At 39.7% G+C, this 27,779-nt stretch overlaps 1 protein-coding gene across 1 annotated transcript; it reads right to left on the bottom strand.

Annotated features, from left to right (window-relative positions):
* Window positions 1–106: 106 nt before the first annotated feature.
* On the bottom strand, window positions 107–27,573 carry TMEM156 (transmembrane protein 156). Its single transcript, XM_038399838.2, has 7 exons — window positions 27,417–27,573; window positions 19,115–19,387; window positions 16,202–16,465; window positions 14,163–14,273; window positions 10,062–10,157; window positions 3,459–3,550; window positions 107–1,456 (listed from the first exon to the last, which is right to left on the bottom strand). The coding sequence occupies exons 1-6, from the start codon at window positions 27,514–27,516 to the stop codon at window positions 3,462–3,464; spliced, it is 933 nt and encodes a 310-aa protein (XP_038255766.1). The 5' UTR covers window positions 27,517–27,573; the 3' UTR covers window positions 107–1,456; window positions 3,459–3,461.
* Window positions 27,574–27,779: the final 206 nt, after the last annotated feature.

Below are 27,779 nucleotides of genomic sequence, written 5' to 3'. Positions count from 1 at the left end.
GTGAAAGTGTCATCCCTTGAAGCATTTAAACCTTCACTAGAAAAGCACTAGCAATCTGTCATTGATTTAAGATAACCTAAACATCACTCTTCCATCTGTAAGTTTCAATAAAGAAAACCAAATCAAATAGAGGCAAAAGTTTATTTTATATACTATATTTAAGAGGCCATTTCTGGAAGGTTTGAAGTTATTATTACGACTAACCATATCAACCCCAAAGACACAACAAAATCAAGGTTTTTCCTGGATTTTTTGTAATATGATGACACAAACAGTAGAAATAAATATTTCACGTTTATCCAGCTAGATATAAACATTTCAAATAGGCTCAGCCATTCAAAAACTAGTATTCACAATTGTTCCTATTAAATCTGAACGGCTCGGTACAGTATAATGATTAGAGCAGCAATTTCAGAGAGCTTCTGGAGGGAAGAGCCATATAAATGTAAGAGATGAAGGTTATTCAGTATTAACATGATGCTAAATTACTGCATATCATATATGCATTGGGCAGTTTACAATCTCTTCATCCTGATGGATTTAGCACAAGGGAGTTAGAAGCCTTGGCTCTGCAATTTCAGTCTCTTGCTGGTAATTTATGGCTAAATTGTACCCACAAATAATGTGTAAGCACAGAATGAGTTTGGGACCCTGATAAGCCCAAACAGCTCCACTACACTCAGAGGATCAGTAATAAATGGAAAATAAGGAAAAGTTGCAGGAGATAATGAATCTGAATTCTAATGACCTAAGCTGGTGCAAAAATAGGATTGCAATTATCAAGTAGTACCAAATCCATTTTGTGCTGCTAATGAGTTGTTTAAAAAAATTGATTTCATAATTTGAAGCCAAATCTGCACTATTTAGCAACATTTTCCCCTTAACCCCTTAAGATCCTGCAGTCTTTGTACATGCAAAACTCTCATTGACTTCACTGCAAAAGTTCCATTGTTTTCACATTGAATTTAAAGATTTAGCCCATGATATGTGACCCTTCTTGCTTCTTCAGCAGCAGCCAGAGACTACATCTTTAAGGATCATTGTCACCTATGACATTCACATTTCACCAACTAACATCCATGGTCCATCAAAATATACATATTTTCCATTTAAAACGGTCTCATTTTTTCACAGAGAATACAAATTGATTTCTTCTCAGCTGGAAAGAAAAATTATAGCAAGGATAATCTCTCAACTTTGTGAGTAAGTATAAATCCTGAATGAACCTAAAATAGATATGCAATCTATAGTCTTCCACTGAGGTTGATGCTACAGCACCATATCAGTTTATCCATTGTTCATATTTTAATAGAGTGGTTTTGATTAATACAAAATCCTGTTAACTGAGGTTCCTGGCATTCTCAGGAATAAAAGGTGGCTAAGGAAGGATGTTTTGGAAATGAAGATGACTTCTTTCATGGTGTATAGATTATGTTTCGTACTGGAATGCCTGAAACTGAAGAAGAAACTATTATCAGATAAAAGGAATGTGGGAGAAAAAAGAGAGCCATTTCTCATTTACTTTAAGTTTAGTAGATGCCCTCATAAAGTATTTAATAAATGTAGTTTTATTATAAATTCAGTACAGTGAAAGTTTCCTTTTTATCACCAAGGAAACAAAATTCTAATGCAAAAACAGTCAAAATGAAGGATAAGATTATGCTCCAATATGTCTGTCAGTCAATAAGGTGCCACAGGACTCTTTGCCACTTTTACAGATGCAGACTAACATGGCTACCCCTCAAAATGAAGGACATGCTTCAGACAGGAGCAAAATCAATAGCCAGGGAATTCTGAAGCCCTGATAACCCAGGAGACCCAATGTAAAGAGGATACAGTGGTCTTTACCCACCAGCAGGCCTGTCCCTAACTGCTCTTTCCTGGCTATTGAGATTCTGCACATTAAAATTTCCCCACCCAAATAATGAAAAAAGATTTCTATGTGTCTGCTTAGTTGTGGTTTTATGAGTCAAGTGAACCCCAGAATCCTTTATGTTGACTGTCAAGATAGTTCTTCAATGCATCACTGCAGCTGGTGCAGAGGATGCTGGGGGTATGTTTGAGAATTAATAGGTGCCCACTGGAGGTGAGTGAGCACAACCGGGGACACCCTTTTGAAAGAGGAAATGATAGAAAAATGGGACCAAATCAACTAGTGAGAGGAAAGGAGCAGCAAACAAGTGAGAGATTGAAGCAAGATTTAAATCCCATTCTCATCTAGGATGCCAGCATACCAAGGCACAGGCTTGTCAATAATTAAATGAGGGCAGCCATTTCCTCATTCACAAATGAATGAATGTCTAATATTCAATGAGTGAGGTATCACAGACAGACTTTGGGAAGCTGGGCTGTGGAAAATGATCCAGATCTGATAGCTCATCCTTATCTCTAATGGGGCAAAGGAGAACCCCGTACCTGAGCAATACCAAACTCTGACAATGTCCACATATATCCAAAACCAAATAGGCAAGCAGAACTCAAAGTACTATCTCAGGCAAAACTACATTGACACTAATACTCTTAACACACCTGAACTATTGAAGTCAAACTGTATTTTAGCAAATATGATTTTTTCTGGAAAATTTTTGATTAAACCAAAAGTATATCCTTTCTGTAAGCCTGCAGTCTTAATGTACATAAATAATGAAGGATTTTCTTAAGCTTTTAACTTAAGTAATTTTTCATATACAATGACTATTCTGTGGAAGTATCTGTAGGCCCCTTTCTTCTATGCAGCTTTGTTTTGTTTGTTTCAAATATGTTCTGTTTCATTTTCAGATATTAAAACACCTTTCAGTATGCATATCTTTTCAGACTTGTCTCTGTCTCCATGTCTGTTGAGATTAGAACTGGCACCTATATCCAGATGCTTCTGAATTCTGAGGAAGTTTGAAAGTGAATCTGAACTCCACAGTTGGGCCCACCTCTGATTGAAACCCACATCTTCAGTCATTTCTGCTGACTGCTGTAATGTGGTCAGAGTGGACTGATGGTGGAATTCTTTGCTGTTTGAATTTGATCAGCAAATTATTTATTATTTCAAACACATGGTTCTTTTCAGGACTCATTAGCAATTGTTTCCCTTGCTGCTTTCTCTGGTTCCCATAGCCTCACTCCTTGTCAGAAACAACTGTCAGCTTGCTTCTGAAATCCAGGACACACTACTCCACACCATAAAAATAGTGCCAAGGTTTCTGCTAAAGTCTTCAGGGGCACAAAATCTTTTAACAGACTAAAATATTAGTTTATTGATCAGTCTTGGTGCTAAAAGAAAAATTGATTTTGTTTTCCTGCCATCTAGCTCTTGTGAAACGTATTTTCAGGTTCACCACCTCCTGCATCTTGGCCAGAAGTACGATGTAATTTATTTAGAGTACATATTGCATGTGGTTAATCTGTTGATTTTAACAATAGATAGGAAAGCAGAATCATCTGAGAGGTTTAAGGTATTTGTTTACCTCCTATGCCTGCTGAAAATACCCATGTTCAGGAATTGCAGGCAATATCTCTGCTGTTTGTCTGATAGCTGTGGGTCTTCGTTGGTTGGGCTCTGTAAAAAGAGAAAATAGTTTTAGTCCACATTAATAAATAGCAAAAACATCTGAGGAATGTTACACTTCAGGCACCTAGCTCCCATTTGATTTCAATGAAAGCTCTATTCAAGCACATTTTTAAAAAATCCCACTATTAGGAGTCTAAGTCTCATTGAAAGTCAGATGGATTTAGGTGCCTAAGTCACTTAGAAACTTTTGAAAATTTTACTCAGTGAAAATACAGAAACATGTTTAGTAAGAGCAAATTCAGGGCTAAATCAAGCCCTCCTACATATAAAGCTGTAGATTTGCTATCAGGAAGCAGAAAACTCTTTAGCTTTCAATCTGTGGACTTTCCAGAGCATCATCCATATGGAAGGGCTGAACAACCATCCCACAGAGGTAAGGGGCATGATGTTCAAAGGCTATTGTGGCTACATGGAGAGCATGGAGTGCTCCCAGGAATCACACAGTTACCGACATACATCTGCAAGTGGTGTAGGGGTACAAGGACATCCCAACAGGCTGACATTAGAGCTGCCCTATAGAAATGACACCTTAGTGGGGCCCACGTAAGGAGCCTGAGCCATTAGGAAATGGAGGAATTGGAGCTTGCTGGGAGCTCTTCATAAACTACCACTCAAGAAATCAGCATTATCTGATATGATACATTTTATGCAGATCTGAAATGGGATGATGTTGTAAATAGTATGTTAACTCCAGATCCACCTGCTCCCTGCACAGCCACAACCCCTCCAAACTTGCAAAGGAACTTCTATATGTTCCAAGGAGGAGGACAAATTATGCTGCTTATATTAAGACACACCCTGTCCAAACATGTCTCTAATTTATGCCTCCCCTTTTTGTAAATATAATTCGAAAGTACAATTCAGCTCTCAACATTTAAGTAATTAAATATGAAAAACAAAATAGAATTAAAATAGAATTGTGAATTCTCCCATCAGAGTCTAAGTGTAACTCCCCCTGTTATGCCTGCATATCAAATGGAGAAATGACCCAGACATATAATGGACCAGTGTTCTGGTCCTGTTGTTTGTGGCTATGACTGTGGACCTGGGCAGCTGAAATCACATACAGACTATGAGATAGTTGCTCTGAAACTGCCTTGGACCCATATATTTTTTATCCTCCCTTGTAAAACACAGTAATGAACCCAAATTAGTCATTAGATTTCATACATTTCTGCTTAATTTCATGCCTTTGAAGCTGGAAGGTCTGTTGTAAATATTGTGACAAGATTTGCTTTTTTCTCTGCATTACTCACCTAAGCTGTAGAAGAAGAGACAACCTATGTCACCTATGTCAAATATTAACTGAGGAGGAACAGAATCAAATATGCGACTCTCTACTTGGCCAAGATTAAAAAAAAATTCCTTCTTAACTAGTCTTCACATCTATTTAACGTTGCTGAAGATGCATCCTACCTGCCTTCTTCAACAAGAAGGAATGCTGCAAAATAGGTAGGAGAGGTGGGCCTGGGCTTAGAGTTCCCTGGGATGCCAACACTGTTCTATAAATTTGAGCCAAATTCTGCTCTTATTTACACCTCATTGACTTAAATGAGGTTACACAGGTATAGCTGAGGGAAGATTTGAACTATTTTCTCTTATGTCAGAGACAAGGGACTATCCTTTTAATAGGACAATAAGGGAAACAATGCAGAAATTCGAATGATTTGAGGTAATGTGTCTTGTTCACTTATTTACACACACTGTAGCCACTGAGCCCCTTTACTCTCTTTCATGAGCTACCCACATCTTCGAAGTCTACATGTTGTAAGAGCACAACCACAGCCAGCTACTACTTCTATTCCCACACAGATGGGCAGGGATGGATGGACACAGTGGGGAGTGGGTAGGATCTGCTCCTCAACACGTTGGCCAGTGTCCGAAAGCCAGCACAGAAGGGGAAGCACCAAGTTTTGATTCTCAGAGCCTTGGTTCCTGACCAGACTGTGCAGGGCAGTGACATCCTTCCCCTTATTCAGGCTAGATGGTAAAGTTACAATCCAGCCGTTCATTATTAGAGGTCACTGTCAATATAAACCACAGATACTAAACAAACCATTTCATTTACCATGTTACTAATGTCAGAGGTTGTTAAAATTAAAATGGAAAGAGTTTTAAATATTCCAGTTTCCTTTCCATCATTTATATTGCTTGCTTGCTTTTGCAGTGTCCTCCTGCCTGAACAAAGAAAGTCAATTAAATCACTTTTACTTTTATCTTGTATCAGGGGTGGCCAACCTGTGGCTCCAGAGCCACATGTGGCTCTTCAGAAGTTAATATGCGGCTCCTTGTATATGCACTGACTCCAGGGCTAGAGCTACAGGTGCCAACTTTCCAGTGTGCCAGGGGATGCTCACTGCTCAACCCCTGGCTCTGCCACAGGCTCTTCCCCCACTCTACCACGCCTTCCCCTGAGCCTGCCATGCCCTCACTCACTCCCAGAGCCTCCTGCACACCACAAACCAGCTGATCAGGAGGTGCAGGAGGCGCTGATCAATGGGGCTGCCGGTGGGTGGGAGGCACTGGGAGCGGGCGGGGGACCTGATGGGGGGGCTGCTGATGTATTACTGTGGCTCTTTGGCAATGTACATTGGTAAATTCTGTCTCCTTCTCAGATTCAGGTTGGCCACCCCTGTCTTGTATAATCATTTTCAGTTTCAATTTCTTAATGTGGTACTGCTTGGCTTGCAAACACATCAGGTTAAAGTTTATTTGTTTAAAATAACTGCTACCACTGGAATTTGAAAAACAAAATCACAGGGAAAACGTCTATTGGCCTTTTAGGCTTGCAGAATTTGGGATTCTGAATTAATAGTATCTCTATTGTTTCAATGTACAATTCTATCTTTTATACTTTTTAAGGGGTAGGATTTCATTGATTTGCCTGGTTACTGTGTGTACTTTCCTATTCCTGGGCTACATTCATTTTCATAAAAGAATTATATAGATTGCCCTAAAACTTCAGCTGAGTGATATAGATGTGATGATAAAATGAACTTAACATATGGGAAAAATATACCTTGCAATTCACACGTTACTGAATTTTCAATTACATATTTGTTTCTACATAATGATCTTTGTTATATTCAGTGACATTACTGAGATTTATTCATAGTCTGTCTTCAGCTCCTATGACATGAATGCTAATTTAATGATGTTGAAAGGCAGAAGCATCATAACATCATTTTAAAAAAAAAAACCCAAAATGTCCTAAGTTCATTAAAGTTAACTTTGCATTGTCATGAGCACAACAGGTTAGTTGGAGAATGTATTCTAATATGTAATGAGTCAAAGTACGGCTCTCTGAAACAATGGAGGTAGTAGATATTTATAATTCATCTTGCAATGGCAGATCTTAAAACTAGTGCTCAGGAGAAAGAGCATTTCTTTCCATGTGGTCTTGATTCTGCTTGCTGTATGGTTGTAAACCAGGAGTAACTTCACTGAAGTCAGTGGCGTTATGGTGGTTTGAAACCAGTGAATGGCTCCATAATCAGCCCTATGGTGTTAGTAAAAGCAGTTCATAAGCAAGAAACTTTTCAGTCAAATGGATAGCCTGGAGTGGAAGGAGCATAACATTAAGACCAATATCGTGTTCTTTCTTCAACATCATAAATTTACACTGGGATTTCAAAAGACACTCAATGGTCAAAAAACCCTTAGACATACAGTGCTAAACAATGCTATTGTAAACATAGTGACAAAACAAGAATGTTATTAGTGAGAGCTACTAAAGACAAAAGATTTCAGAGATAGATTCCTTTCCTGAGGGATGAAAATAATGAGCTCATAAATACATCTTCAGAAGTTAGCCAGCTCTCTAAAAATTGGGAATATAAATTGTATTCCCAAGAGTGCTCAGGCAGACAGGAAGCTATCCGCTCATTTCTAGGTAAGACTGAAATGCCACTAGTTACTGGATTGTAGAGAGAAATTATTGAGACTCTTGTATCTGCTGAAGAAATTGGCAAGACAAGGCTATTGCTAATATGTTGAATGATCAGTGAGGTGCCCAAGTCTAGACAGTTTAAAAACTATTTTCCCATTTGCTCACTTTGTAATTTTTTTTTTTTTTTGCCATTTACAGTTATTTCAGAGGTCTCCTGGTTTGTGTTAATCAATAAAAAGATAAGGAAATCAAATTACATGGAATTTATTAACTTGTATGGCTCTTCTAGTAATATCAATAATACTCTGGAAAATTCTTTCCTTTCTTCCCACAAAGATATTTTGACCAAGTTGAATAATCTCCTCAGTTTAGTATGTCGGTTACCAACTCAACCCTGCAATGAGTTGAGCCATGCACTAGAGTCTCCCTCGGTTGCTAATAATGTACATTAAGAAGGTCAAATACTGATTCCTGCCTGAATCTGTATCAATGGATTCTGCTCAGATGGAAGGAATGGAATCCTCCCCCTTCACCAGGCTTCGGAAAATCAGAACAGCCATTTCAAGTTGCTACTATAGTTTTGAATCTATCCTTTAATGTAGGCTTTAGTCAAGAGGAGCTTGCATAATCATGGAGCCTCAGGCCACAATACTTAATCTGCCAAGGCCCTGATGTAGGATGGAATATGTGACAAGGGACCAAAAATGAGGAACACAACAAAATTATTGATGTGGGAAATTTAAAAGTCTTGGTAGAATGCCCTTAGCATAGGTAAGTTTTTCTATAACCTCAGTTTCACAGTTCTTTTTTTCTGATATAAATAATTTTCAACAATAAAAGTGAGTGAATGCCAACTTTGTGTGGGAAGGAGGTAACTTTGGAACTAAACTGTATGCCTTCACGTGATGTGAGGGACATTTTACAGGTATGCCCTGAACTCCAGTGCAATGGCACAAAAGAAGAGTAAAGTCACCCTGTGTGGCCTTTTCATGCCTCAGATATGCCTCACAGTAAGTCACACCAGTGTAAGGCCTTCTATGGTGCTTCAGAAGGCTGCAGGATTTGACCCAGAGTTATTTCCACATGACATAGGGATTCATTGGTTTGCTAGCCCATTTCATTTGTTCTGAGCTAAGAATAGAGTGTTTCTCAGTCAAGGGATGACACAAGTTCTGCTTTTATGCAGATGACTTCCTCTCTTTGTAGAGAATCCACACTAGGCCTGCCATGCAGTTGCTTTTTAATTTCTTGTAGCAAGGTTATGTACCTGGCCTGCCCATTCACATTTCTTTCTGCCAGATTTCATTACAAACACTAGAGGCTTGTGACTCTAGCTTTCAGTGCTAACATCATAGTCATAATACACAAACTCCTTAAACTGCTGTGACAGCACTACTGGTAACAAAGTGGTTATTAGTGCCCCTTTCCCCTCCCCTTTCGCCTCTTCGTAGGCCCGTGCATGTGAGGGCATTCACCAAAACTGATTATGTCTTCTCAATCTGCTTTCATGCAAGAACAAATTCCTGCATTCCTGTCCCTGAAATAGCTCCTGTAGATTAGGTGAATCAGGGCTGTGTTATTCCCTTCCCCAAAACCAACTCCCTGCATAGGAAGGAACGGTTCCCCAACCTTAAGTCATCTCCTGCTTTTTACCAAACAGGCTTGCAATTCAGTGCTAACAAATGCAAGGCAATACTTATAGCTGTTATAATTATTTGTATTATCATAGCATCTAGAAAACCCAGTCCTAGACCAGGATCCTATTGTGTTAGGTGCTGTACAAACACTGAACAATAAGACAGGTATAGGAAATAGACAGCAAAAATACAAATTGGAGGCTGCTAATTAGAAAGCAGCAAATCCATGAAAGACCTAGGGGCAGAAGTAAGAAACTCAGAAGTAAGGCCCAGATCCTAAAGGTATTTAGGAACCTAACTCTCATTGAAATCTGAGGATCTGGGCCTAATAAGAGGACTCAGTGCAACACAGTTGTTAAACAAAGTTATGGTCTTTTTGGATTTATACATAGAATGATAACATGTAAAACAAATGTGTATTTCAGTTACCCACGGTTTCAGATACAAAATCTAGAAAAAATAAGTGACGGGGCAAGATACTAGGATTAGAATATATGAGGAAACTGAGATAGCTAAATATTTATCATCTAAGAAAGAGATGATTCAGGAGGGATATTATTAGAGTCTGTTAAACTGTACAAGTTAAACAAAATACATAAAGGGAGTTATTCACAATCTCAGGAGATGTCAGAACAAGGAAAAACTGTTTAAAACAAAAAAAAAAAAAGAAGTGTTTAGACTACATATTAGGAAAACATGCTTAACTATGGCTATGTTCCTCCTGCTTTCTTTGAAGCAAAAATCCCATTGACTTCAATGAGCATAGCTGAGTAATGGAGAAGATTAACAATAGAGGTGGTCACGGTACCATCATTGCTGACGTCCTAGAGCAGGCCAGAAGAGACATTGTGAAAGATGTAGTGAGAATTCTACAAAATATAGGGATTAAGACAGGATGTCTTAGAAGGTCTTTCTTGGCCCCCCCTCTGTTTCAGAATTTGTTAGGTTTTTATTTTGCTTATACATTACTCACCTGAAAGGAGCTGAATAATATTAGGTGTAGATTTTTTTGACCATTTGCTGTCTTTTTGTTGGATAACAGAAGTTGCCGTTGCTCTATATTTGCTATCTGATTAAAACAAAAATAGTTTATCTTCAGTTGTATCATTACATATACATTACTCATTACCGGGGAGCTCATAGCAACCCCTATATTTAGGTTGCCTAACACCATTATAAGAGAGCCTTGTGACTTTTTTTAAGTTGCTTTAATGCCTCTATTGTTTACAGTAAGACTGGGAAATTGGGCCAAGAGAAAACCTTGGTGCCAGATTTTTCATTGTCCAATGAAATTCCATTCAAGTTAGGCTTTTGAAAATGATTTTTTCCTTTCAGACACTTATGTTCCTCAGGATAACGTTGGCAGTCTGCCAAAATATTAACTGAACGTTAACTGAAGGTCCAAATCACTGCTAAAGTAGAAGCATCACATACTGGTCACTGAGAGTTCTGGAGGCAGACAGTCAGTCTGGGAGCAGACGAGGAGTCGTCAAGCTGAGCTTCCTCCTAACATTCCCTCCTCATGGACCCAGCAACCTGTCCCCTTCTGTGAGAGTACCACATGGCAAAGGAACCACACACACACACACACACACACACACACACACACACACACACACACTCTCCCGAGGGAAATGGGGAGAGAGAGAACAGGGCAGAGCTACCCTTGACCACCTTTTGGATCCAACCCCTGATATTAGCAATCATTATCCCCTATGCCCCATCAGGACAACAGTCTGCTCTTGCTATAGGCTGATGTGGTTAGTTCTGGAATAAAACTATATTGCAATGACAGGTTTCAGAGTAGCAGCCGTGTTAGTCTGTATTCGCAAAAAGAAAAGGAGTACTTGTGGCACCTTAGTCTCTAAGGTGCCACAAGTACTCCTTTTCTTATAATGCAATGCTGATGGGTCAGAGTTCAACCCTACCAATGAAGTGTTATGGGTGGTTGTTACAGTTCCCTAATAGAACTGGCTTTTACCTTTTAAAAAACCCTAGGGAATTATATCCGCAATTAAATTAATCTTATTTAGGTTACAAATTCAAGCACTCCAAAGTTGGGAAATGGGATAATCAGGAATATATAGTGGATTAAGTTGTTTGTATGAGCCCTGAGGCATTTGCTCTAGAAGTTTGAAGGTATGTAGAAAGACAGGTAAAGAGAATACAAAAAGAGAAAGGATTGTCTTCAGGAGATAGGTGGATGCTCCACAGGAAAATTCAGTTCTATCCCTGCCTTTGCTGCAGTATTCCTATAGGATACCAAGAAAAGTACTAAAGCTAAAATTTTGTCAGATAGCTTCTAATTGTGTGTTCCTCATTTTCTGAATCTCCAATTTAAAGACATGCAATATGCAGAAGTGCTGAGACTCATAACAGTAACTAAAGTCAATGGGAGCTATGGAGGCACAGCAGCAGGGCAGTCTGGAGGAATGACTGGAAGGTTGAGGGCCAGAAGTCCTGATTTCTAATCCTGGCTTTGCCACTGATTCATTTGTGGCTTCAGGAAAATCTTTGTCTCAATTTCCCCATCCATAAAATGGGAATACTAATGCTCTCATATCTCACCTTGAAGATAAATTCTGTTATATTTGTGAGACACTTAAATATTATGGTGAGGAACAACCAGGGTGCCTGGTACACTGCCTGGTGCAGCACAATGGCAGACTGGGAGTGCACTTGGCTGCAGCAGCAGCAGGCTGCCCCCCGCCCAGGCTCAGCTTCTGGGAACAGTGTGTTGGAGGGCCCACCCTTTGCCCCCTGCTCCTGTCCCCAGAAGTCAAGCCTGAGCAGGGAACAAGGCTCAACTTTTGGGGAAAGGAGCTGACTGAGCATGCTGAAGGGAGGGGTGGGGCTTCAACCCTCTCAGATGCTGTCCAGGAAGCCAAGCCTGAGTGAGAGGCAACCTGCTGCAGCTGCAGCCAGGCACTCTTCCAAGTGCCCCTCCGCCCCCAGATAACATGGGGTGGGAAGGTCATGTGTCTTGGGGGGCACCAGTCATCTAGTATGCAATTAAAAACTGCATCATACTGCATATACACAAGGGGGTGGAATTCAGGTTGGAGAGGCAAACTTAATTCTGGCATTTTCTAACTTTTGTTTGGTTGACTTTGCAACCTTAACATTCTTTTAATGTGGGCTTTTATGAAATATAACATTCTACATTTAACCAATTAAAATAATCATCAATTAATGGAAATTATAATTCTAGAATCAAATCATTAATTGGAAGCTTAGAAGCTTGAAAATTTAAATAATATTTTTCTTCACTGATTATGTGGAGAAAATTACTTGAAAATTCTGAGAAACTCAATTAAAGATGGACTGAGTTGTTTAAGAATAAATACAAAAAATTGTTTAATTACCTTAGAAATGTATGCATTACAATCACAGGTTATGATCCAAAGGCTATAAAATCTTACTCTTAAATCCTTAAAATGCACAGGTAATCTTAAAATTACTATTAAAATATTTTTAATATTAAACTTCAAGATATAATAGTTTTAGTTTACCTGCTAGGACATGAGTTTAGAGCTATGTGTTGTTGTTTTTTGTTTTATTTTGTGGGGGGGTTTTTTGTTTTGTTTTGGTTTTTTGTATTTTAAAAAAAGAAGGGAAAAAAAACTCTGACTTGGGTTCTGGCAAGAAATAAAAAGAAAATATTTTTCTAATGATATAGTTTAAAATGTATTATTTTCTTTATTTGTAAAGTAATCCATGTATTTTGCTTCAGATTTGGGATCTTAGACAACTCTAATGCTTATTCATTTAAATAATCTTTCAGTTCACCTTTAAATAGAAAAATTTTCCATGCATTTATAGTTTTCTTCCTCTTGTTCAATTATGATTAAAGCCAAAATCCTACAGTGTACCTTTATTACAGAAATGGCTCACTGTGCCCAGAGTTAAGATGACTAAAGGCACATAAGTGATATCATTTTAGCCATATGAGTAATGAAAAATTCTGGCATTGCTCAGTTCTGGAGCACTGGGAGAGAACAAAGCTAAAACAACTGAGTGCTAATGCTCGGAGGCATCCTGGCTGCTTTGGGCAGATGCCTGAGTGAGCACTGTGTGATGGAAGCTTGCTTACTAACATTCCTTACATGCTGGTGAAAGGAGCAGTATGTTCTCTCCTCCGTACCTACTGGTCTCAGAGTTCTGGTAGTTACAAAGAAATCAGAGTCCTGCTTGTACTAAAGGCCGGCTGGCCACACTCCTTCAGTACAGAAGAGTGTTGTTGGGTGCAGGCATTATGTCAGTTGCCCAGAAGTCTAGCTTTCAATGGAGTGCTGGGTTACTAGGCAGGAGGTAGTTCCCTATGTAGCCTCTACCCTAATTGATCTCACCTGGAGCAGCCAGAATTTAGCCCATAGTGTTGAAGATACTGTTTAGAAAATTATTTTGGTCTTTGAACTCAAGACAAACTCTTCTGTAGCACAGTAAATGCTTTTTAAAATACTCAAAATGCATACAAGATGCTGAATTAACAGCACTGAAAACAAGTGCCATCTGGCCCAAATTCAGCTTCAGTGCAAGTGCAACACAGTTGACCTCTGGGTCACTGAACCAGGACTGAATTTGGATTATCAGTCTTCAGAATAGGCAGCTGCTGTGAATGCTTCATCACATCTACCTAATTTGTCTCAATCCGAACCTGCAGGGATCATCCTTAGGAGCAAGAGGATATTTCAGTTTCTATGCCTATTCAGTCATTGGCTCTTCTGTTGAGACACTGAACAAGAGCGTTAATTGTGGTTTCCTATCTCCACGAACTAGACTGAAACCATCAGCTCATTTTACATAGACCACCAGGCATTTCTCACTTCCTAACATATTTCAGTCACTGCCAGCCTGTGCTGGATTTGAACCTGTGATCCAGTGGGGAAAGATTACATTATCAATCTGCTAAACCTTCCAATCCCCCATCTGCAATTATTGTATCGTATATTACAACTAAAACAATTCTTTAAACTGCTTTAATAAATAAGGGTGTGGCCTATTGCAAAGCTAAGTGTACTTTTTAAAAATTATAGGAATTTAAATTTACATAGCTTCACCCTTCATTACTTACTGATGTGTTTTTTATTTTCTTGGAATACTTTGTAGGCAACAATAATGATGGTAAGCACAAAAACAAATGGAATCAGAACAAGCCAAATGATCTTCGGCATACACATTGGATCTGTTTTAAAATAAAATGGAGAAAAGATAAAATACATAATTAATTTTCTGTCATCCAACATTTTATTTAGATAGCTATACCATGCCCATCACCAGGGTATCTCAGTGGTTTACAAATGTAAAAGAAAAGACAAAACACCTTTGCCTCTCTCTTCCCTCCCCTTCTGTTCAGAAGCAGTAGGATTGTCTGGAATTAAGTTTCATCTTCATCTGGATGTATCACAGTGCATGTCTGAGATAGTTAAGTAAAATATGTGAATTAACTACTCATTTAAGTTGTGCAAATTATATGTGACCCTACCAATGAGAAGATACTGCAAAAGTCAACATCTACATATAAGGAAGTGTTATATAAACAAAAAAGTGGCATATGTTTTGATGGGAAATAGAAGGAACGTGCCCAGCGTACAAAATATTCTTGTGTCCACAACCAGATAGTTCAACTGCATATGCATGAGCAAATGCTGCTTATGGAAATCTTCTTGCTTCTGCAAAAAGGAGGAGGAGGAGTGCCACTTCCAAGACCACCTCCTGGGGAATCCCATCTATTAGAGTTCTATTGAGAGAGAGCATCTTGGGGACAGGGACGCTGTTCTCTGTGGAAATATCTGCTGCAGAAACCCACTGGAGTTCCATATGGAAATCTGTTCAGTAGCTAATATAGTTTAGAGCTGTATTAACTCCTTCTGTGTCCCCTACTCAGCTACAACTGAGAAACCACGGAGGAACCCAGTAAGAAACAAGATGGTTCCATTTGGTAGCTCCCAATTCTCATGGATAAGCTGCCCTTGAGAGGCAGCCTTATGCAGTTACCTATGCCTTCCCCTTCCACGGGCCAGATTTTATGGCTCTTCTCCACCTGGCTACCCTATATTTATTGATTTTTATTTCCTTGATGCTCTGAACACCTCCCAAACTTTAGACCTTGTCTTCCTAAGGGGAAAAAATGTTCTCAAGCTGAGTTAATTAACTTGAGGTAAGTTCTAGTTAGGACCTAACAGATTGTAGCTTTAACACAAGTTAGTAGATCGAGTGAAAGACTGTGAGGCAGCCTAGACTTCAACTCAACCTGCTTACCTGTGTGAAAACTGCAAACTGCCTTAATCTTCACTAGGCTTTTACCTCAACTTAGTTAACTTGAGTTAGTTAATTTAAGTGAAAAACATACCTCTTTTTCCCTAGTGAAGACACAGCCAACTTAAAAATATAGAATTTTCAATACATTAATAAATAATAAACAATATTTGAGTTCACCAATTTCCCAATGGCAAATGTTCTATGGCATTGAGTGTGACAGATAATCAGATAGAAAAGACTCTTAAAAGGCCTATGCAGCACAAGAAGAAATATAAAGAGTTGACAGGCTATCCTCTGGGAAAAGATTGTTTTTGCAAGGAGACTGTCTTCACTAACTGGACTAAGACTTCTCCCTGAAGCATACTGGATTTCGAATATAAGTGAAACATTGCATCATGACACTGACATTGCAGCCTGACCTTTTTCCCATTGAAGTCAACAGGATTTTGCCATTTACTTCAAAGGGAGCAGAACTGTGCCAAAAACTTTGGCAGAATAAACTCATAAAAATAAGAAAAATCAATTCTTGTTAAACACAAATTCAATCAATCTCTGAACTAAAGGCCAAAAAAATGTTAATCAAAGGCACAGATGTTAGTGTTCTTGGTTTGTTTCCAAAAATATACAGCAAATCTACCTTAAGGTACTATCTAAAGACCATTCTGACCATGGCCTTTCACAAAAGGGTGATCAAAATTGCACTCAATTTTAGGGTGGATACTTTCAAACAGTTGCATATGGTTGCCTATTGGAAATGTTTAAGGATGCCTGTTGGAAGTTTTCCTTCCTTAGTGTAAGATTCATATTAGTTCCATGTTTGATTTGCCCTCTGATTCTCTTTTCATAACTTACTTTTCACATAAGTCTGTAGTTGCAGTGAAATATTTATACAGCCATTTTGGTCTTCCATCATTGCTGCTATACATGAGTGATTTATATTTTCTTCTGTAGTGTTTCCTCTTCTGGTTGTAGAATTTCTAATGTGGATTTCCAGTATATAGCAAGTGTTGTATTCCTTGCTTTCTTCATTCATATAATCCACAGTGAAATTGAAATGTTTATGGAAAGAAATAAAATTTTTTGCTTTCATTTCTAATGACCCTGTCACTTCTGGAACTACAAATAAATAAAAAAAAATTAAGATCTGCTATGTAGCACATTGTACTTACAAAAGAAAAGTACCATAACTCACTACTAAACCCCATTCCTATAAATAGATGGCAAGACTCATCGTTACTGAATACTAGTAAAATGGACAATAATATATGTAATAAGCCTTCAGAATGGATCTAAGAATGGATGTATTGATTTTGCTATACAAAATGTGTTTTCCTTATAACTGTTAGTGACTTCATTTACCAGCTGCAAATGTTTTTTTAATCTGTCATTGTCAGAGATAAAACAGACCAACGCTAAATTAAAAAAAAACGAACATGTGAAAATTATCGAGGGTTGAGCTGTGCATGACCAATTAAGTCATCTAGCCCATCTCCTTGCCATTTCAGAATATTTTCCAGAGCTTTGCCCAGTCCAATTTTAAGTGATTCAAGCTATGGGGCTTCCATCATATCTATGTCAACAATATAGAACAAGTTTTCCCCTCAGTAACATCCACATAACTCTGTCAAAAATCAATAGGGTTGCACAAGCGACTTCTTATTCTCCAAATCTGTACAGGGAACTAATTTGTAAAAGCTAGAGGATTCATTTTTATGAATAGGAGTACTTGTGGCACCTTAGAGACTAACAAATTTGTTAGTCTCTAAGGTGCCACAAGTACTCCTTTTCTTTTTGCGAATACAGACTAACACGGCTGCTACTCTGAAACCTATTTTTATGAATGCAGTTTGAAAAACAACAACAGCAACAACATCTTAGACTTGGGCACTTGCTCATTCGGGGCCCTATTCTTGCTTTTTCAGGTGTCACAGAGTCACAAAGTCTGGTCTATACTCCAGCTTGTAACTAATTTCCTGGGAGTGACCCCTTTAGTGGGCCAGGCCCCCAGAACCCACACAGTTCCACAGGGCCCATGGCCTCCATGACTCCAAGACTGAGCCATCAGCACCAGAATCCCTGTCTCTCCGTGGCTCCCTGTAATGAATCCAGCCAAGCCAGGGTCCTACAGGAGGCAGTACAGTACAGTACTGTACCCGTTCAGGGTGCAGTGCTTTCAGTGAGCGTTTGCAGTGACACAGGCAGCCTTTTCAAAACAAAGTACCCATTTATTAGTCACCTGGTACACAAAATCTGAAAGATCTTAGATCAGCACAGAGAGGCAGAAATTAAATCATAGTCCAATCTTGGTCAAAGGAGTGCCATGATGAGCCAATGAAGCTGTGATGGACTCCATTTCTGGCTCCCTCTCTTGTCCCCTCTAGTTTCTCCCAGTCTGGGCTCTTGAGTCCCTCCAAAAAGCTCCCTTCATCCAGTCACCTGACATCTTGTTCTCCAGCTCATTTCCCAAGTTCTGCCTGCTGGGGTTTCCTGCTGTTAGATGTTGACTGGGACATCTCTCTGTCTTGCTGGACCCTCCATTGATCTGGGTCAGTTTGAGCCAGTTCTTTAATGACTATATTCATTCCCCCCAGACAGCAAGGTGACACGCACACACACACCTACTGCACTGTTCCAGGAACAGTGTTAACACTTTTGCATCCACTAGATAGCAATGCAACATACAGAGAGAAACTGAGGCATGCTTAGGATTCATAAAAATATTACAGAAAATTCCAACTTTGTCACAGTAGGCAGAGCCCATGTTGAGAGGGCAAAATCCAGAATGTCTCCAGAAGCACTGAAAGAGTGAATACCAGAGAGAAAGGATGAGACCCTCTCTGAAAAGGTGTAGATTCTGACTTCCCTGCTCTGCCCTGGGTCACTGGAAAGAGGCTAGGACCTTTTCAGTCTTGTCCGACTTGAATCATTCAATGCCACTCTGGAACTAAGCACCCTCAATATTGCAAACATGGACACCGATTCTTTTAGCTCTCTGCTACCCATGCACTTGCATAGAACTAATCACAATCTACACTTGTTAATCATTATTTGTTTTATTATCCTGTCTTCAAAGCCATTCTTCAGATATTTACTCTCAATGTCCCCTTCCACCACAGGAAAACTATCTTTTTATTAATTATATTCCATAGTAGCACTCCACTCTGAAATCAATAAGGAGTTCTGCATGAAAACTGATGATAGGATGCCCTTTTGGGGCAAATTAAGTATTTAAGCAGAATGCACAAAGATGGGAAGGATGGACAGGTGCAAACTTTTAGAAACAAATCATGGTATAAGTTAAGGACATGTGGCTGTATTCTGGCTTGCTGCTGGAATAGGTAGAGGGAGAAAAAGTGGATCTCTATACTCTTTCTCATAACTTCACATTGCTGACCAAGGGCCTGACACAGAGCCCATGGAAGTTAATGGAAAGACTACTTTTGACTTCAATAGATTTTTGATGAGGCCACAACACAGAAGAAGGCAGCATGTAGCTCTAAATATAAATTCTGCACTCAGGACACTGCCTATGTATCTGAGGGCAGAATTTGGCACTAATTATGCACTTTGTAGCAATGCAAAAATAAGCTGCCAAGGCCAAGAAGCTATATTCACAGAGTTTTCCAGGAGTTCATGATTAAGGAATCAGTATAAAGCTTATCACATTTTCATGATGGTTTAACTGACAAAAAATGAATAAATCATATGCAAGTAATTAACTACCTCTAAACTAAGCACTTCTTTTCCCTTGTTCTCTTTCTTTACCTTCTGATCTTGATCCCTGGTAAACAACATTCATATCATTCTTGGATTCACAGGCTGAGTTTAAAATACATGGTTGCAGTTCACTCCTGGAGACTTGGCAAATACTTGGAGTATTTTGAAAATCAGAGTAATTTATAAAGACCTTCAAAAAAATAGTCTGTTTTTTACTTCCTTGTTGCAGGAAGCTTTCAGAAGAGTTGTTAAAAGCACAGAGTAGAAAGGTGATGTTATTAAATGAACAAGCATCCATGCATGATATAATTACAGTGTTTGCTGTAAAACAAAAAGAAAGATAGTTATATATTGTAAGGATGGTCATATTGGAAGCACATAGTAAAATATGTACATATAAGTATAAAGATAGATATCCTTTCACCATATTACTGTGAAACATCTCTCAAATTCTGGCAGCATATTGAACATATTGTATAATGGGAGAGCATGAAAGAAGAATGCCTCTCACGTCATACAGGCTGGGTTTCATTGCTCAATAATACTAAATCTCTTCTAACGGTAACCTGCATTCATAATTGTATCTGGACACATTCCTCTTCCAAAGCTCTTAGGATCTGATCCTGTTTGAAAAAAGATGAAGCCCTTAACACTTTCAGAGGGGAAGTTTGCTCTGAAACCTACACGGTTACAATAAAATAAATGGGGGCGGGGTGGAGACAGCAGAAGGAGATGCCAGAACTGTGCAGTAAGAACAGGTCTGGGTCTCTTCAATTACTTCAGAGGGGAAGCCTGCAATAAGTTACAATAAGTAATAAGCCTGGTTACAATAAGTCATTGTGATTATATTGGAGAACAGCTGTAGTCAAATTTAAACCTGTCTCCAAAGATAATGCTATCATAAAGCAAGATTATATAAGGTATACCTGAAACCTCCACACTACAGCTTTTGTGTACTCTAACACAAAAATCATCCACCAATTTTATTTCCGATTTCACTTCCTTCTTTTTGGTATTCTTTGGTTTTAGCTAGCATGCCTTAATTCAACTTGGACAAGTGATACAAAGATACTCTATTATTTATTATTAAGGAGGAGGATGAATCTCTTATTTTTTCCTACTCTCTTCCACAGTAAGTAACCATTAAGGCTTTTTTGTACAGCACACTTTTATATTTGAACTTGTACTTTTCTTAAAATATTTTTTAAAATCTGAAAATAATTAAAAAGCAAAAAATGCTGGTACCTAACACCAGCTTGTAAAGAAAGCAAATAACCACTCTGTTTCTGCTCATGATGTAGGAACCCACACTATAGTAGCTCACCTTCCAATTTAGATATATGCTTTCATCTTCATGAAATAGGGTTTTAAGTATCTTAATCCCACTAGCACTAATGGGAGTTATATGGTCATAAATTCTCATGTATAGAAATGAAAATACATCCCTTAATTGGCCCAACATTCATTGTAGCCTGACAGTTGCAATAGGCCATCTGTGCTAGCATCCAGGGGAGACTAGCCTCAGAATCAGTTTAGTGAAAAATTTCAGATAGGATAAAGAAATGACATCCTACAGTAAATGCAAAGTCAATTACCTTCTCTTCTTTAGTAATGGTAGATTGGAGAGTAATAAATATTCCATAAAAACAAAAACTGCAGGGATTTCTAAAATACCATATTATGCACATAAAATATAAGACAACGATTTGTTATAATACTATAAAGAATATTTAAAAATATAAAATTTAGGGCCTGATCCTTCCCTTAGGTAAGTTGAAGGTTTTCTTCTAAATGTCCATGATCTCTCCTCAATTGCACAGTGACGGAAGAATCCCATGCACCGCTACAGACTAGGGACCAAATGGCTCTGTAGCAGTTCTGCAGAAAAGGACCTAGGGGTTACAGTGAACGAGAAGCTGGATATGAGTCAACAGTGTGCCCTTGTTGCCAAGAAGGACAATGGCATTTTGGGATGTATAAGTAGGGGCATTGCTAGCAGATCGAGGGACGTGATTGTTTCCCTCTATTTGACATTGGTGAGGCCTCATCTGGAGTAGTGTGTCCAGTTTGGGCCCCACACTACAAGAAGGATGTGGAAAAATTGGAAAGACTCTAGTGGAGGGCAACAAAAATGATTAGGGGACTGGAACACGTGATTTATGAGGAGAGGCTGAGGGAAATGGGATTGTTTATTGTTAAGAGAAGAATGAGGGGGGATTTGATAGCTGCTTTCAACTATCTGAAAGGGGGTTCCAAAGAGGATGGATCTAGACTGTTATCAGTGGTACCAGATGACAGAACAAGGAGTAATGATCTCAAGTTGCAGTGGGGGAGGTTTAGGTTGGATATTAGGAAAAACTTTTTTACTAGAGGGTGGTGAAACACTGGAATGTGTTACCTAGGGAGGTGATGGAATCTCCTTCCTTAGAAGTTTTTAAGGTCAGGCTTGACAAAGCCCTGGTTGGGATAATTTAGTTGGGGATTGGTCCTGCTTTGAGCAGGGGGTTGGACTAGATGACCTCCTGAGATCCCTTCCAACCCTTATATTCTATGATTCTATGACCCTTGGAGAAAAATTCTTATTATCTGCCCAAGTAAACTCCTAATAAACATTCTTTGTGCAGAATGTGTAGGGGGAGGAAATTAAATTTTCCTTCCCATCCTGGAGCTAGGATGCTGAGCACTTGTGCAGCCTCCTCAAACCTACTACTCCAGTTTTCAAGCTATAAATGGCTACTTTCTGCTATACATCTTTTACATAGTGTGACAAAGCTCTGTTCTTGCCTCCGTGGGTCTCACATTTCCTGGCAGATTTCACTAGCCTCAGAGGTTCACTGTGATCCTCCACGTAACCCTTTTTTCCTCTAGAGACAAGGGTCACAGTCTACTGAGCCATTTTCATCATAAACCAGCAAGGGAGGTGAGGAGAAGTTATCCTTCCTTGCAGTCTCTGTTGTCTCCCAGTCTCAGTGATTAATCAGGGGGCAAAGGTGAGGGGGGAGCCCTGGCCCACCCTCTACTCCGGGCTCCAGCCCAGGGACCCTAATAGTATCAGCTATGGCAGCTGACCTTTTGGAAACATGATATGTACAATTCCCTGGGCTACGTCCCCCCACAGCAGCCCTCACTTCCTCAAGCTCCACTTCACCCTTACCTCAGGGCCTCCTTCCTTGTGCCTGATATGGTGTGTACTACTCAGCCTCTCCAATCACACACCTTCTTCCCACAGCTCCTGACATACACACTCACCTGACTGACTGGGAGGCTTTTAACTAGTTTCAGCCAGCCCCTGATTGGTTTCAGGTGTCCCAATCAACCTAGCCTTCTCCCTGCCTTCTAGAAAGTTCTTAATTAGCCCCAGGTGTCTTAATGACCTGAAGCAGCTGCCATTTCACTTATCCTGGTACCAGGGATTTGTTTAGCCTGGAGCTAATATATCTATCTCCACTCCTCTTCCATAGCCATTTGGCCTTGCCCCGTCACAATAGGTATTCTGTCCATGTAGTTTGTGGAGCTAGTGAGTGTGCTATATCAGAGTGAGATATGTCTGTATCACATTATGAACTCCATTTTGTACTATGTGCTGAACATATTAGTAATCTTACCTGAAGGCAGCCTCTTATGTATTCCAGGCAGCTGCTGTACTGGGGGAAGAGGCTTGACACCTCACTAAAACCCTATCACTGAGAAGCCATCAAGACTAGAGCCATTATGTATGTTTCTCAACTACCAGCCCATCCCCTTGGAACAATTGACTTCCCTGTGTCCGGGGAAGTGTCCGGGGTGGGCATAACTGGAGGGAAGTTGGTGGTCCCTAGTGGAGTACATGGCAGGGAGACAGAGGCCTACATAAGAGCAGGAGCTGCTGTGTGCCAGGGAGGGGGAGCAATCATCACCACATAAAAAGGATTGGCAGGCAGGTGAGAGCAGGAGAGACTCTCCCTAACTTTAAATCACTGACAACCTTTTGATTCCCGAGAAGAGGTGAGGTCAAACCAAGAGAGGGTGTGTCTCAGGACTCTTGTTTTGTTTTCTAAGATCTGTAGCCTTCTGCTGCTTTACGAGTAAAGTTTCTGTGGTTAAGAAGTTCCTTTGCTAAGACTGTGTTTCGAGTTGTTCAGGAATTTTCCATCAAAATGATTTTCCAATGGAAAATACAGTTTGTGTAACACTGAAATTTTCTTCAGAAAAACTTTGATTTCGCTGAAAATTTTCAATTTTCCATCAAGAAACCTGAAATTAAATATATCATTTTGGGTTGGATTTCATTTTGAATAAGTTCAACAAAACATTAAACTATTTTCATATTATGTAGCATTATCTTATGGGAGCTGTTATTCTGGGTCCTTATTCTCTACTATGGACTGGGCCCCCTAGAGGACCATCTCTCCCATAAGGCAACATGCTGATTTCACCGAGTGGTGTGGTCACATGACTCTGGGTGCACTGTGTGAAATGTTTGGGACCTTGATGTCCCTATTCTCCCCTTGGGCCAGGCTCCCTGCTGTGTTACACATCTCATAATGCAATGTGCCACCATAAGAAAACACAGGTTAATGTTGAAATGAAGCATTTAGGATAATTTCAACAAATCAAAATGAAACATTTCAATTGTGGGAGTGCTGAAATATTTTGTTTTGATTTAAAATGTCAAAATGAAATGTTTATTCATTTGTTCATTTAAATTTTCAATTCCATGAAAAGTTTTTAAATTTCAGCTTTTCATCCTCTTTAGGGACAAAAACAAATGCCTAGACTCTACCAAGATCCATTCAGCTTGGAAGCACATAGGACCCAGCGATGGGGTCCACTTGCAACAGACTGGTAACCATACAGTGGGTATTGGGCAAGATTGTAACATGTGCCCCCACCTGTCTCTGATGCCCCCACACACTCTCATGCACTGCCAGTCCACAACCTAACTGACCCCCTGCTTTGCAGCAGAACTGTACCAGTATTGCTGCTTTATTTATAGATCTTGCATTTCCACAAAAGGGTGGTGACAGGATATGCCTTTTAGTTCATAATGCTTTCTTGAGATAGTGAAATATACTGTAGTTAAGAAAACAAGGCTCCACTGTATCAGACACACAACTACATTAAGGTGAAGTCAAGGTTGAGAACACACACCAGTAAGTTAGGATAAATGTATTATGTGGATGTTGTGATTATCTTCAAAACTAGCATTACAGATCCAGGAAATTCAGAGTTAATGTTAAACTAAAAGAAATCCAAATGTGATAGATATGGAAACACACAATGAAGGCTCTCAAACAGCCTTTATTCTGCCATGTAGTGATGTCATACAATAGCTTACAATTATGAATGATGCCTATTAGTCTTTGTGGTCATATTAGCCCTTGTTCCAGATTAGATTAAACTGATTTTAAAGACACAGGCTTTTTTTCTTGTTTCCCCCCTCCTTCCTCAAGGGTATCACTACACAGCAAAGTTAAGGTTGTTTGAGTGCTTTAACTGAGTATTTCTGTACCTTAACACTTAATTCCAAATTGCCAGAAGTTCAGCTGAACCCCAGCAAACATCTGCATGATTCAGGTTTGTAACAAAACTCAAAACAAGAGCCGTCTCCTAAAGATTTTTAACTAACAATGCCCATGCAGCTCTTAAGACACACACAGGGCCAAATTCTAAGATGGTGTATTCCAGGCTGGTAATTCCAGTGTTTTTACATGCTCTTACATAAGTTCAAAATTTGTTACATAGTTTAGAGAGCATCCAGATAACATAGGGTAGCTAGTTTTAAAATTCCTACATAGAGTTTTGTGTTGCATTCTGCTTCTCATATACTTTGCTCTAAGTCCTCTGAAACCCTTAGTGCAGAACTTAAGGCAGAACCGCGCTTTCTAATTTTGCCGCACTGTAGTTAAAATTCAGCAGGTACAAAAATGACAAAATTTTTGAGGTTGCATCAGTTATACCATGCAGTGTTATCTAAACAGGAACTATATATGCAAAAATCAACTAAAAATAACATGGTATTGACAGTAATGTCAACATGTACTCTTGTGATAGCATTTATGTCATCACTGTATATTTGTGCAATCTGTTAAACAATTTGATTACTATTTAGCACTTTCGCCACTTTTACATGGAGGTGAAACGTTAGGTATGTCAGTCTGCAAACTTTGTTTACATCTTCTACAAAATCTGAAAACTTAAAGCATCCCACTGATCTTATCATTTTTATTCCTGGGGATTAAGTGCCACTGTGTATGCGTAGAATTCATGTGTCCCGCAGATTTCTTTGCTTCCCTGCAGAAAAGTGACTTTCTGATGGGGCAAACAAAGCGAAGCCGCAAAACCGGTCATGCACCACTACCCAGCAGCGCGGGTGCATTGTTTCAGGCATCTGGAGCAGCCAGAAGAGAGGGGGAAGGAGGGGCTGGGGACTCCCCAGCCGGTGGCTCCTACCCTATGCCAGGCTCAGCTGCTAGTCCCGACAGGGCTGGAAAGGATGGGACTTCCTCTTTTTCTTCAAGGAGCAGCCAGGGCTGGGTCAGACCCATCCCCAGAAACCTCTCTGGCTGCTGGAAGCTCCACACACACCCTCCTTCCTGCCCCCTCATTCCTCAGCTGTGGGGGGGGGGGGAGGAGTCACTGTACAGGGAGCTGCTCCCCCATCTGCCCAACCCCCATGCATCTAGACCCACCTCATACTCAGATTGCCCCACCAATCCTCTCCTCCTGCACCCAGAACCGCCCCACCACTGAGCCCTCTGAACCCAAACCCACACCCCACCAAGCCTCACCCTCTGCATCTGGAGCCCCCCAAAGCCAGAAACCCCTGCCGAGCCCCACCTCCCTGCATTTGTACTCCACCCCTGCATCCAGATTGCCCCCGCATACTTGAATCTCCACCTACCCTACCTGGACCTGGATCACCCAGACTAGCTCCCCACACCTAGACCCCCACCCCACTGAGCCCCACCAACCAGTACTCAGACCCCTACCCCCCACTGAGCCCTCCATACCCAGAGCCCCCTCTGCTGAGCCCTAACCACCTTCACCTGGACCCCTCCTGCAGAGTCCCATTGCCTCTGCACCCAGAACCCCACCCCACAATGAGCCCATTCATCCAGATGCCCCCTGTACCCAGACTACCACAACAAGCTGCCCACACCCAGATTGCCCCACACCTGGATCTCCCCACACTAAGCCCTTCCACACTTGGATCCTGCTGTGCTGAGCCTGCCTGTGTGCTTTGCATGGAGGGGCAAGTCTGGGCCTTTTGCTGTGTCAGGGCTGGGTGCAGCCTCACCACTGAGTCCATGTCCCGGGGTGGGGGCTGCAGGGTGATCTCCCACCTCTGTGCAGTCAGTGGCCTGTGCTCCCCACTGCCATGCTGCAGCCTCCACGTTTATTTATTGACCAATAAAATTGGCAGAATTGTGGAGAATTTTTAATTTTTTGGCGTATCAGGAGTATCATTTTGTAAGCTATAGATTGTTATCCTTATGCTTGAGTTAGAATCAATTTAATTATTGCTTGGTAAATAAAAATATAAATTCAAATTAAATTAACTTTTCTAACTTGCATATATTTTAAGCTTTCAGAGTTCTTACTGAATATCACTTTTCATTAAAAATTAACATAAAGCTTTTCAGGAAAATGAAGCATCTTTATCAAATGGACACTTTTCTGGTTATGTTTTTCTCCTCAAGGTCCTACTTTGGAATACAGAAGAAAAAACCCTATAATTTAATGTTAGCCTATCTATGGATTTTTAAATGAAGGTATAACAATGAATAAGTCTTATTCACACATTTTCTCCCAACTCTCCGTATTGACCTCTTTGACTAAATTATATTTGGAATTCATATTAAGAGATTGATTTCACTCCATTCTACCCACTCTGCACTTTTTGTTTCAGTGCACCATACATACATAATACTTTCATATCTTCAACAGGATTAACTATTTTTCATGTTCTTTGAATGAAAGTATAATACAATAATGTTACAAACATTTATGTGCCTTTGGGTGCAAGAAGTTCAAAATAGTTAGAATTATAACAAGCAATTACCTTCTGTAGAAAAACCCTGCCAAAAGCAAGAAGTACAACATCAATTAAATGAAAACACCTACAACATTTTTGATTCTGGTATATGTAACTGTTTGACAAATATTCTTCATAATTAATATGTATAGTTAACTATTATTAACAAAAGCTAATTAAAGTGACACATTTCATATAACTTTTGTAAAGTTTACTATCAGTAAAAAAATTGTATCACAATCAGCTCCTCTGGGAAAATACATGTGAATTCTTTAATTGCAATCTGATCTTAAAATAACGAAGAGCCCTCATTCTTTAAAGCGGATCACTCACCTTCATGGGTTTTGAAAAATTCAGGCAGACTTACAAAGAACATGATAATTATTGCTATTAATAATTTCAGGAGATCTGCTTTTCTCATAGTCAAGCACATGTCACCGAGGAGCTCTCATCTAGCATACTGGTGGGAAGTTCCTTCCTGTTTTCATGTTGGTCTTATGCAAAATACTTCTTATTCATTTCCTTTTTCTAGCAAGACTTGCCCCCCCCCCTTTTTTTTTTTAAATGTTTTGTTACATGAGTTTCAGAGAGCCAGTTTCTCTGATTACTTACACTAGCATAAATGAGGAGTAAGGCCATTAATACAATGAAAGTATACTAAATAGTAAATGGTATCAGTGAGAGGAAAATCATGCC

Source organism: Dermochelys coriacea, chromosome 4, assembly GCF_009764565.3.
Source record: "Dermochelys coriacea isolate rDerCor1 chromosome 4, rDerCor1.pri.v4, whole genome shotgun sequence".
Classification (NCBI taxonomy): domain Eukaryota; kingdom Metazoa; phylum Chordata; order Testudines; family Dermochelyidae; genus Dermochelys; species Dermochelys coriacea.
The sequence above is the reverse complement of the archived record's forward strand: the minus strand, read 5'-3'. Positions and strand labels throughout refer to the sequence as shown.

Bases quoted from the DNA above. Each gene is read 5' to 3' on its own strand.
- TMEM156 (XM_038399838.2), bottom strand. From the start codon at position 27,516: ATGTGCTTGACTATGAGAAAAGCAGATCTCCTGAAATTATTAATAGCA. The intron at 19,388-27,416 runs GTGAGTGATCCG...TTTGTTTTACAG, and splicing joins ATTTTTCAAAACCCATGAAG to CAAACACTGTAATTATATCA. The intron at 10,158-14,162 runs GTAAGTAATGAA...TGTTTTAATCAG, and splicing joins AGAAAATAAAAAACACATCA to ATAGCAAATATAGAGCAACG.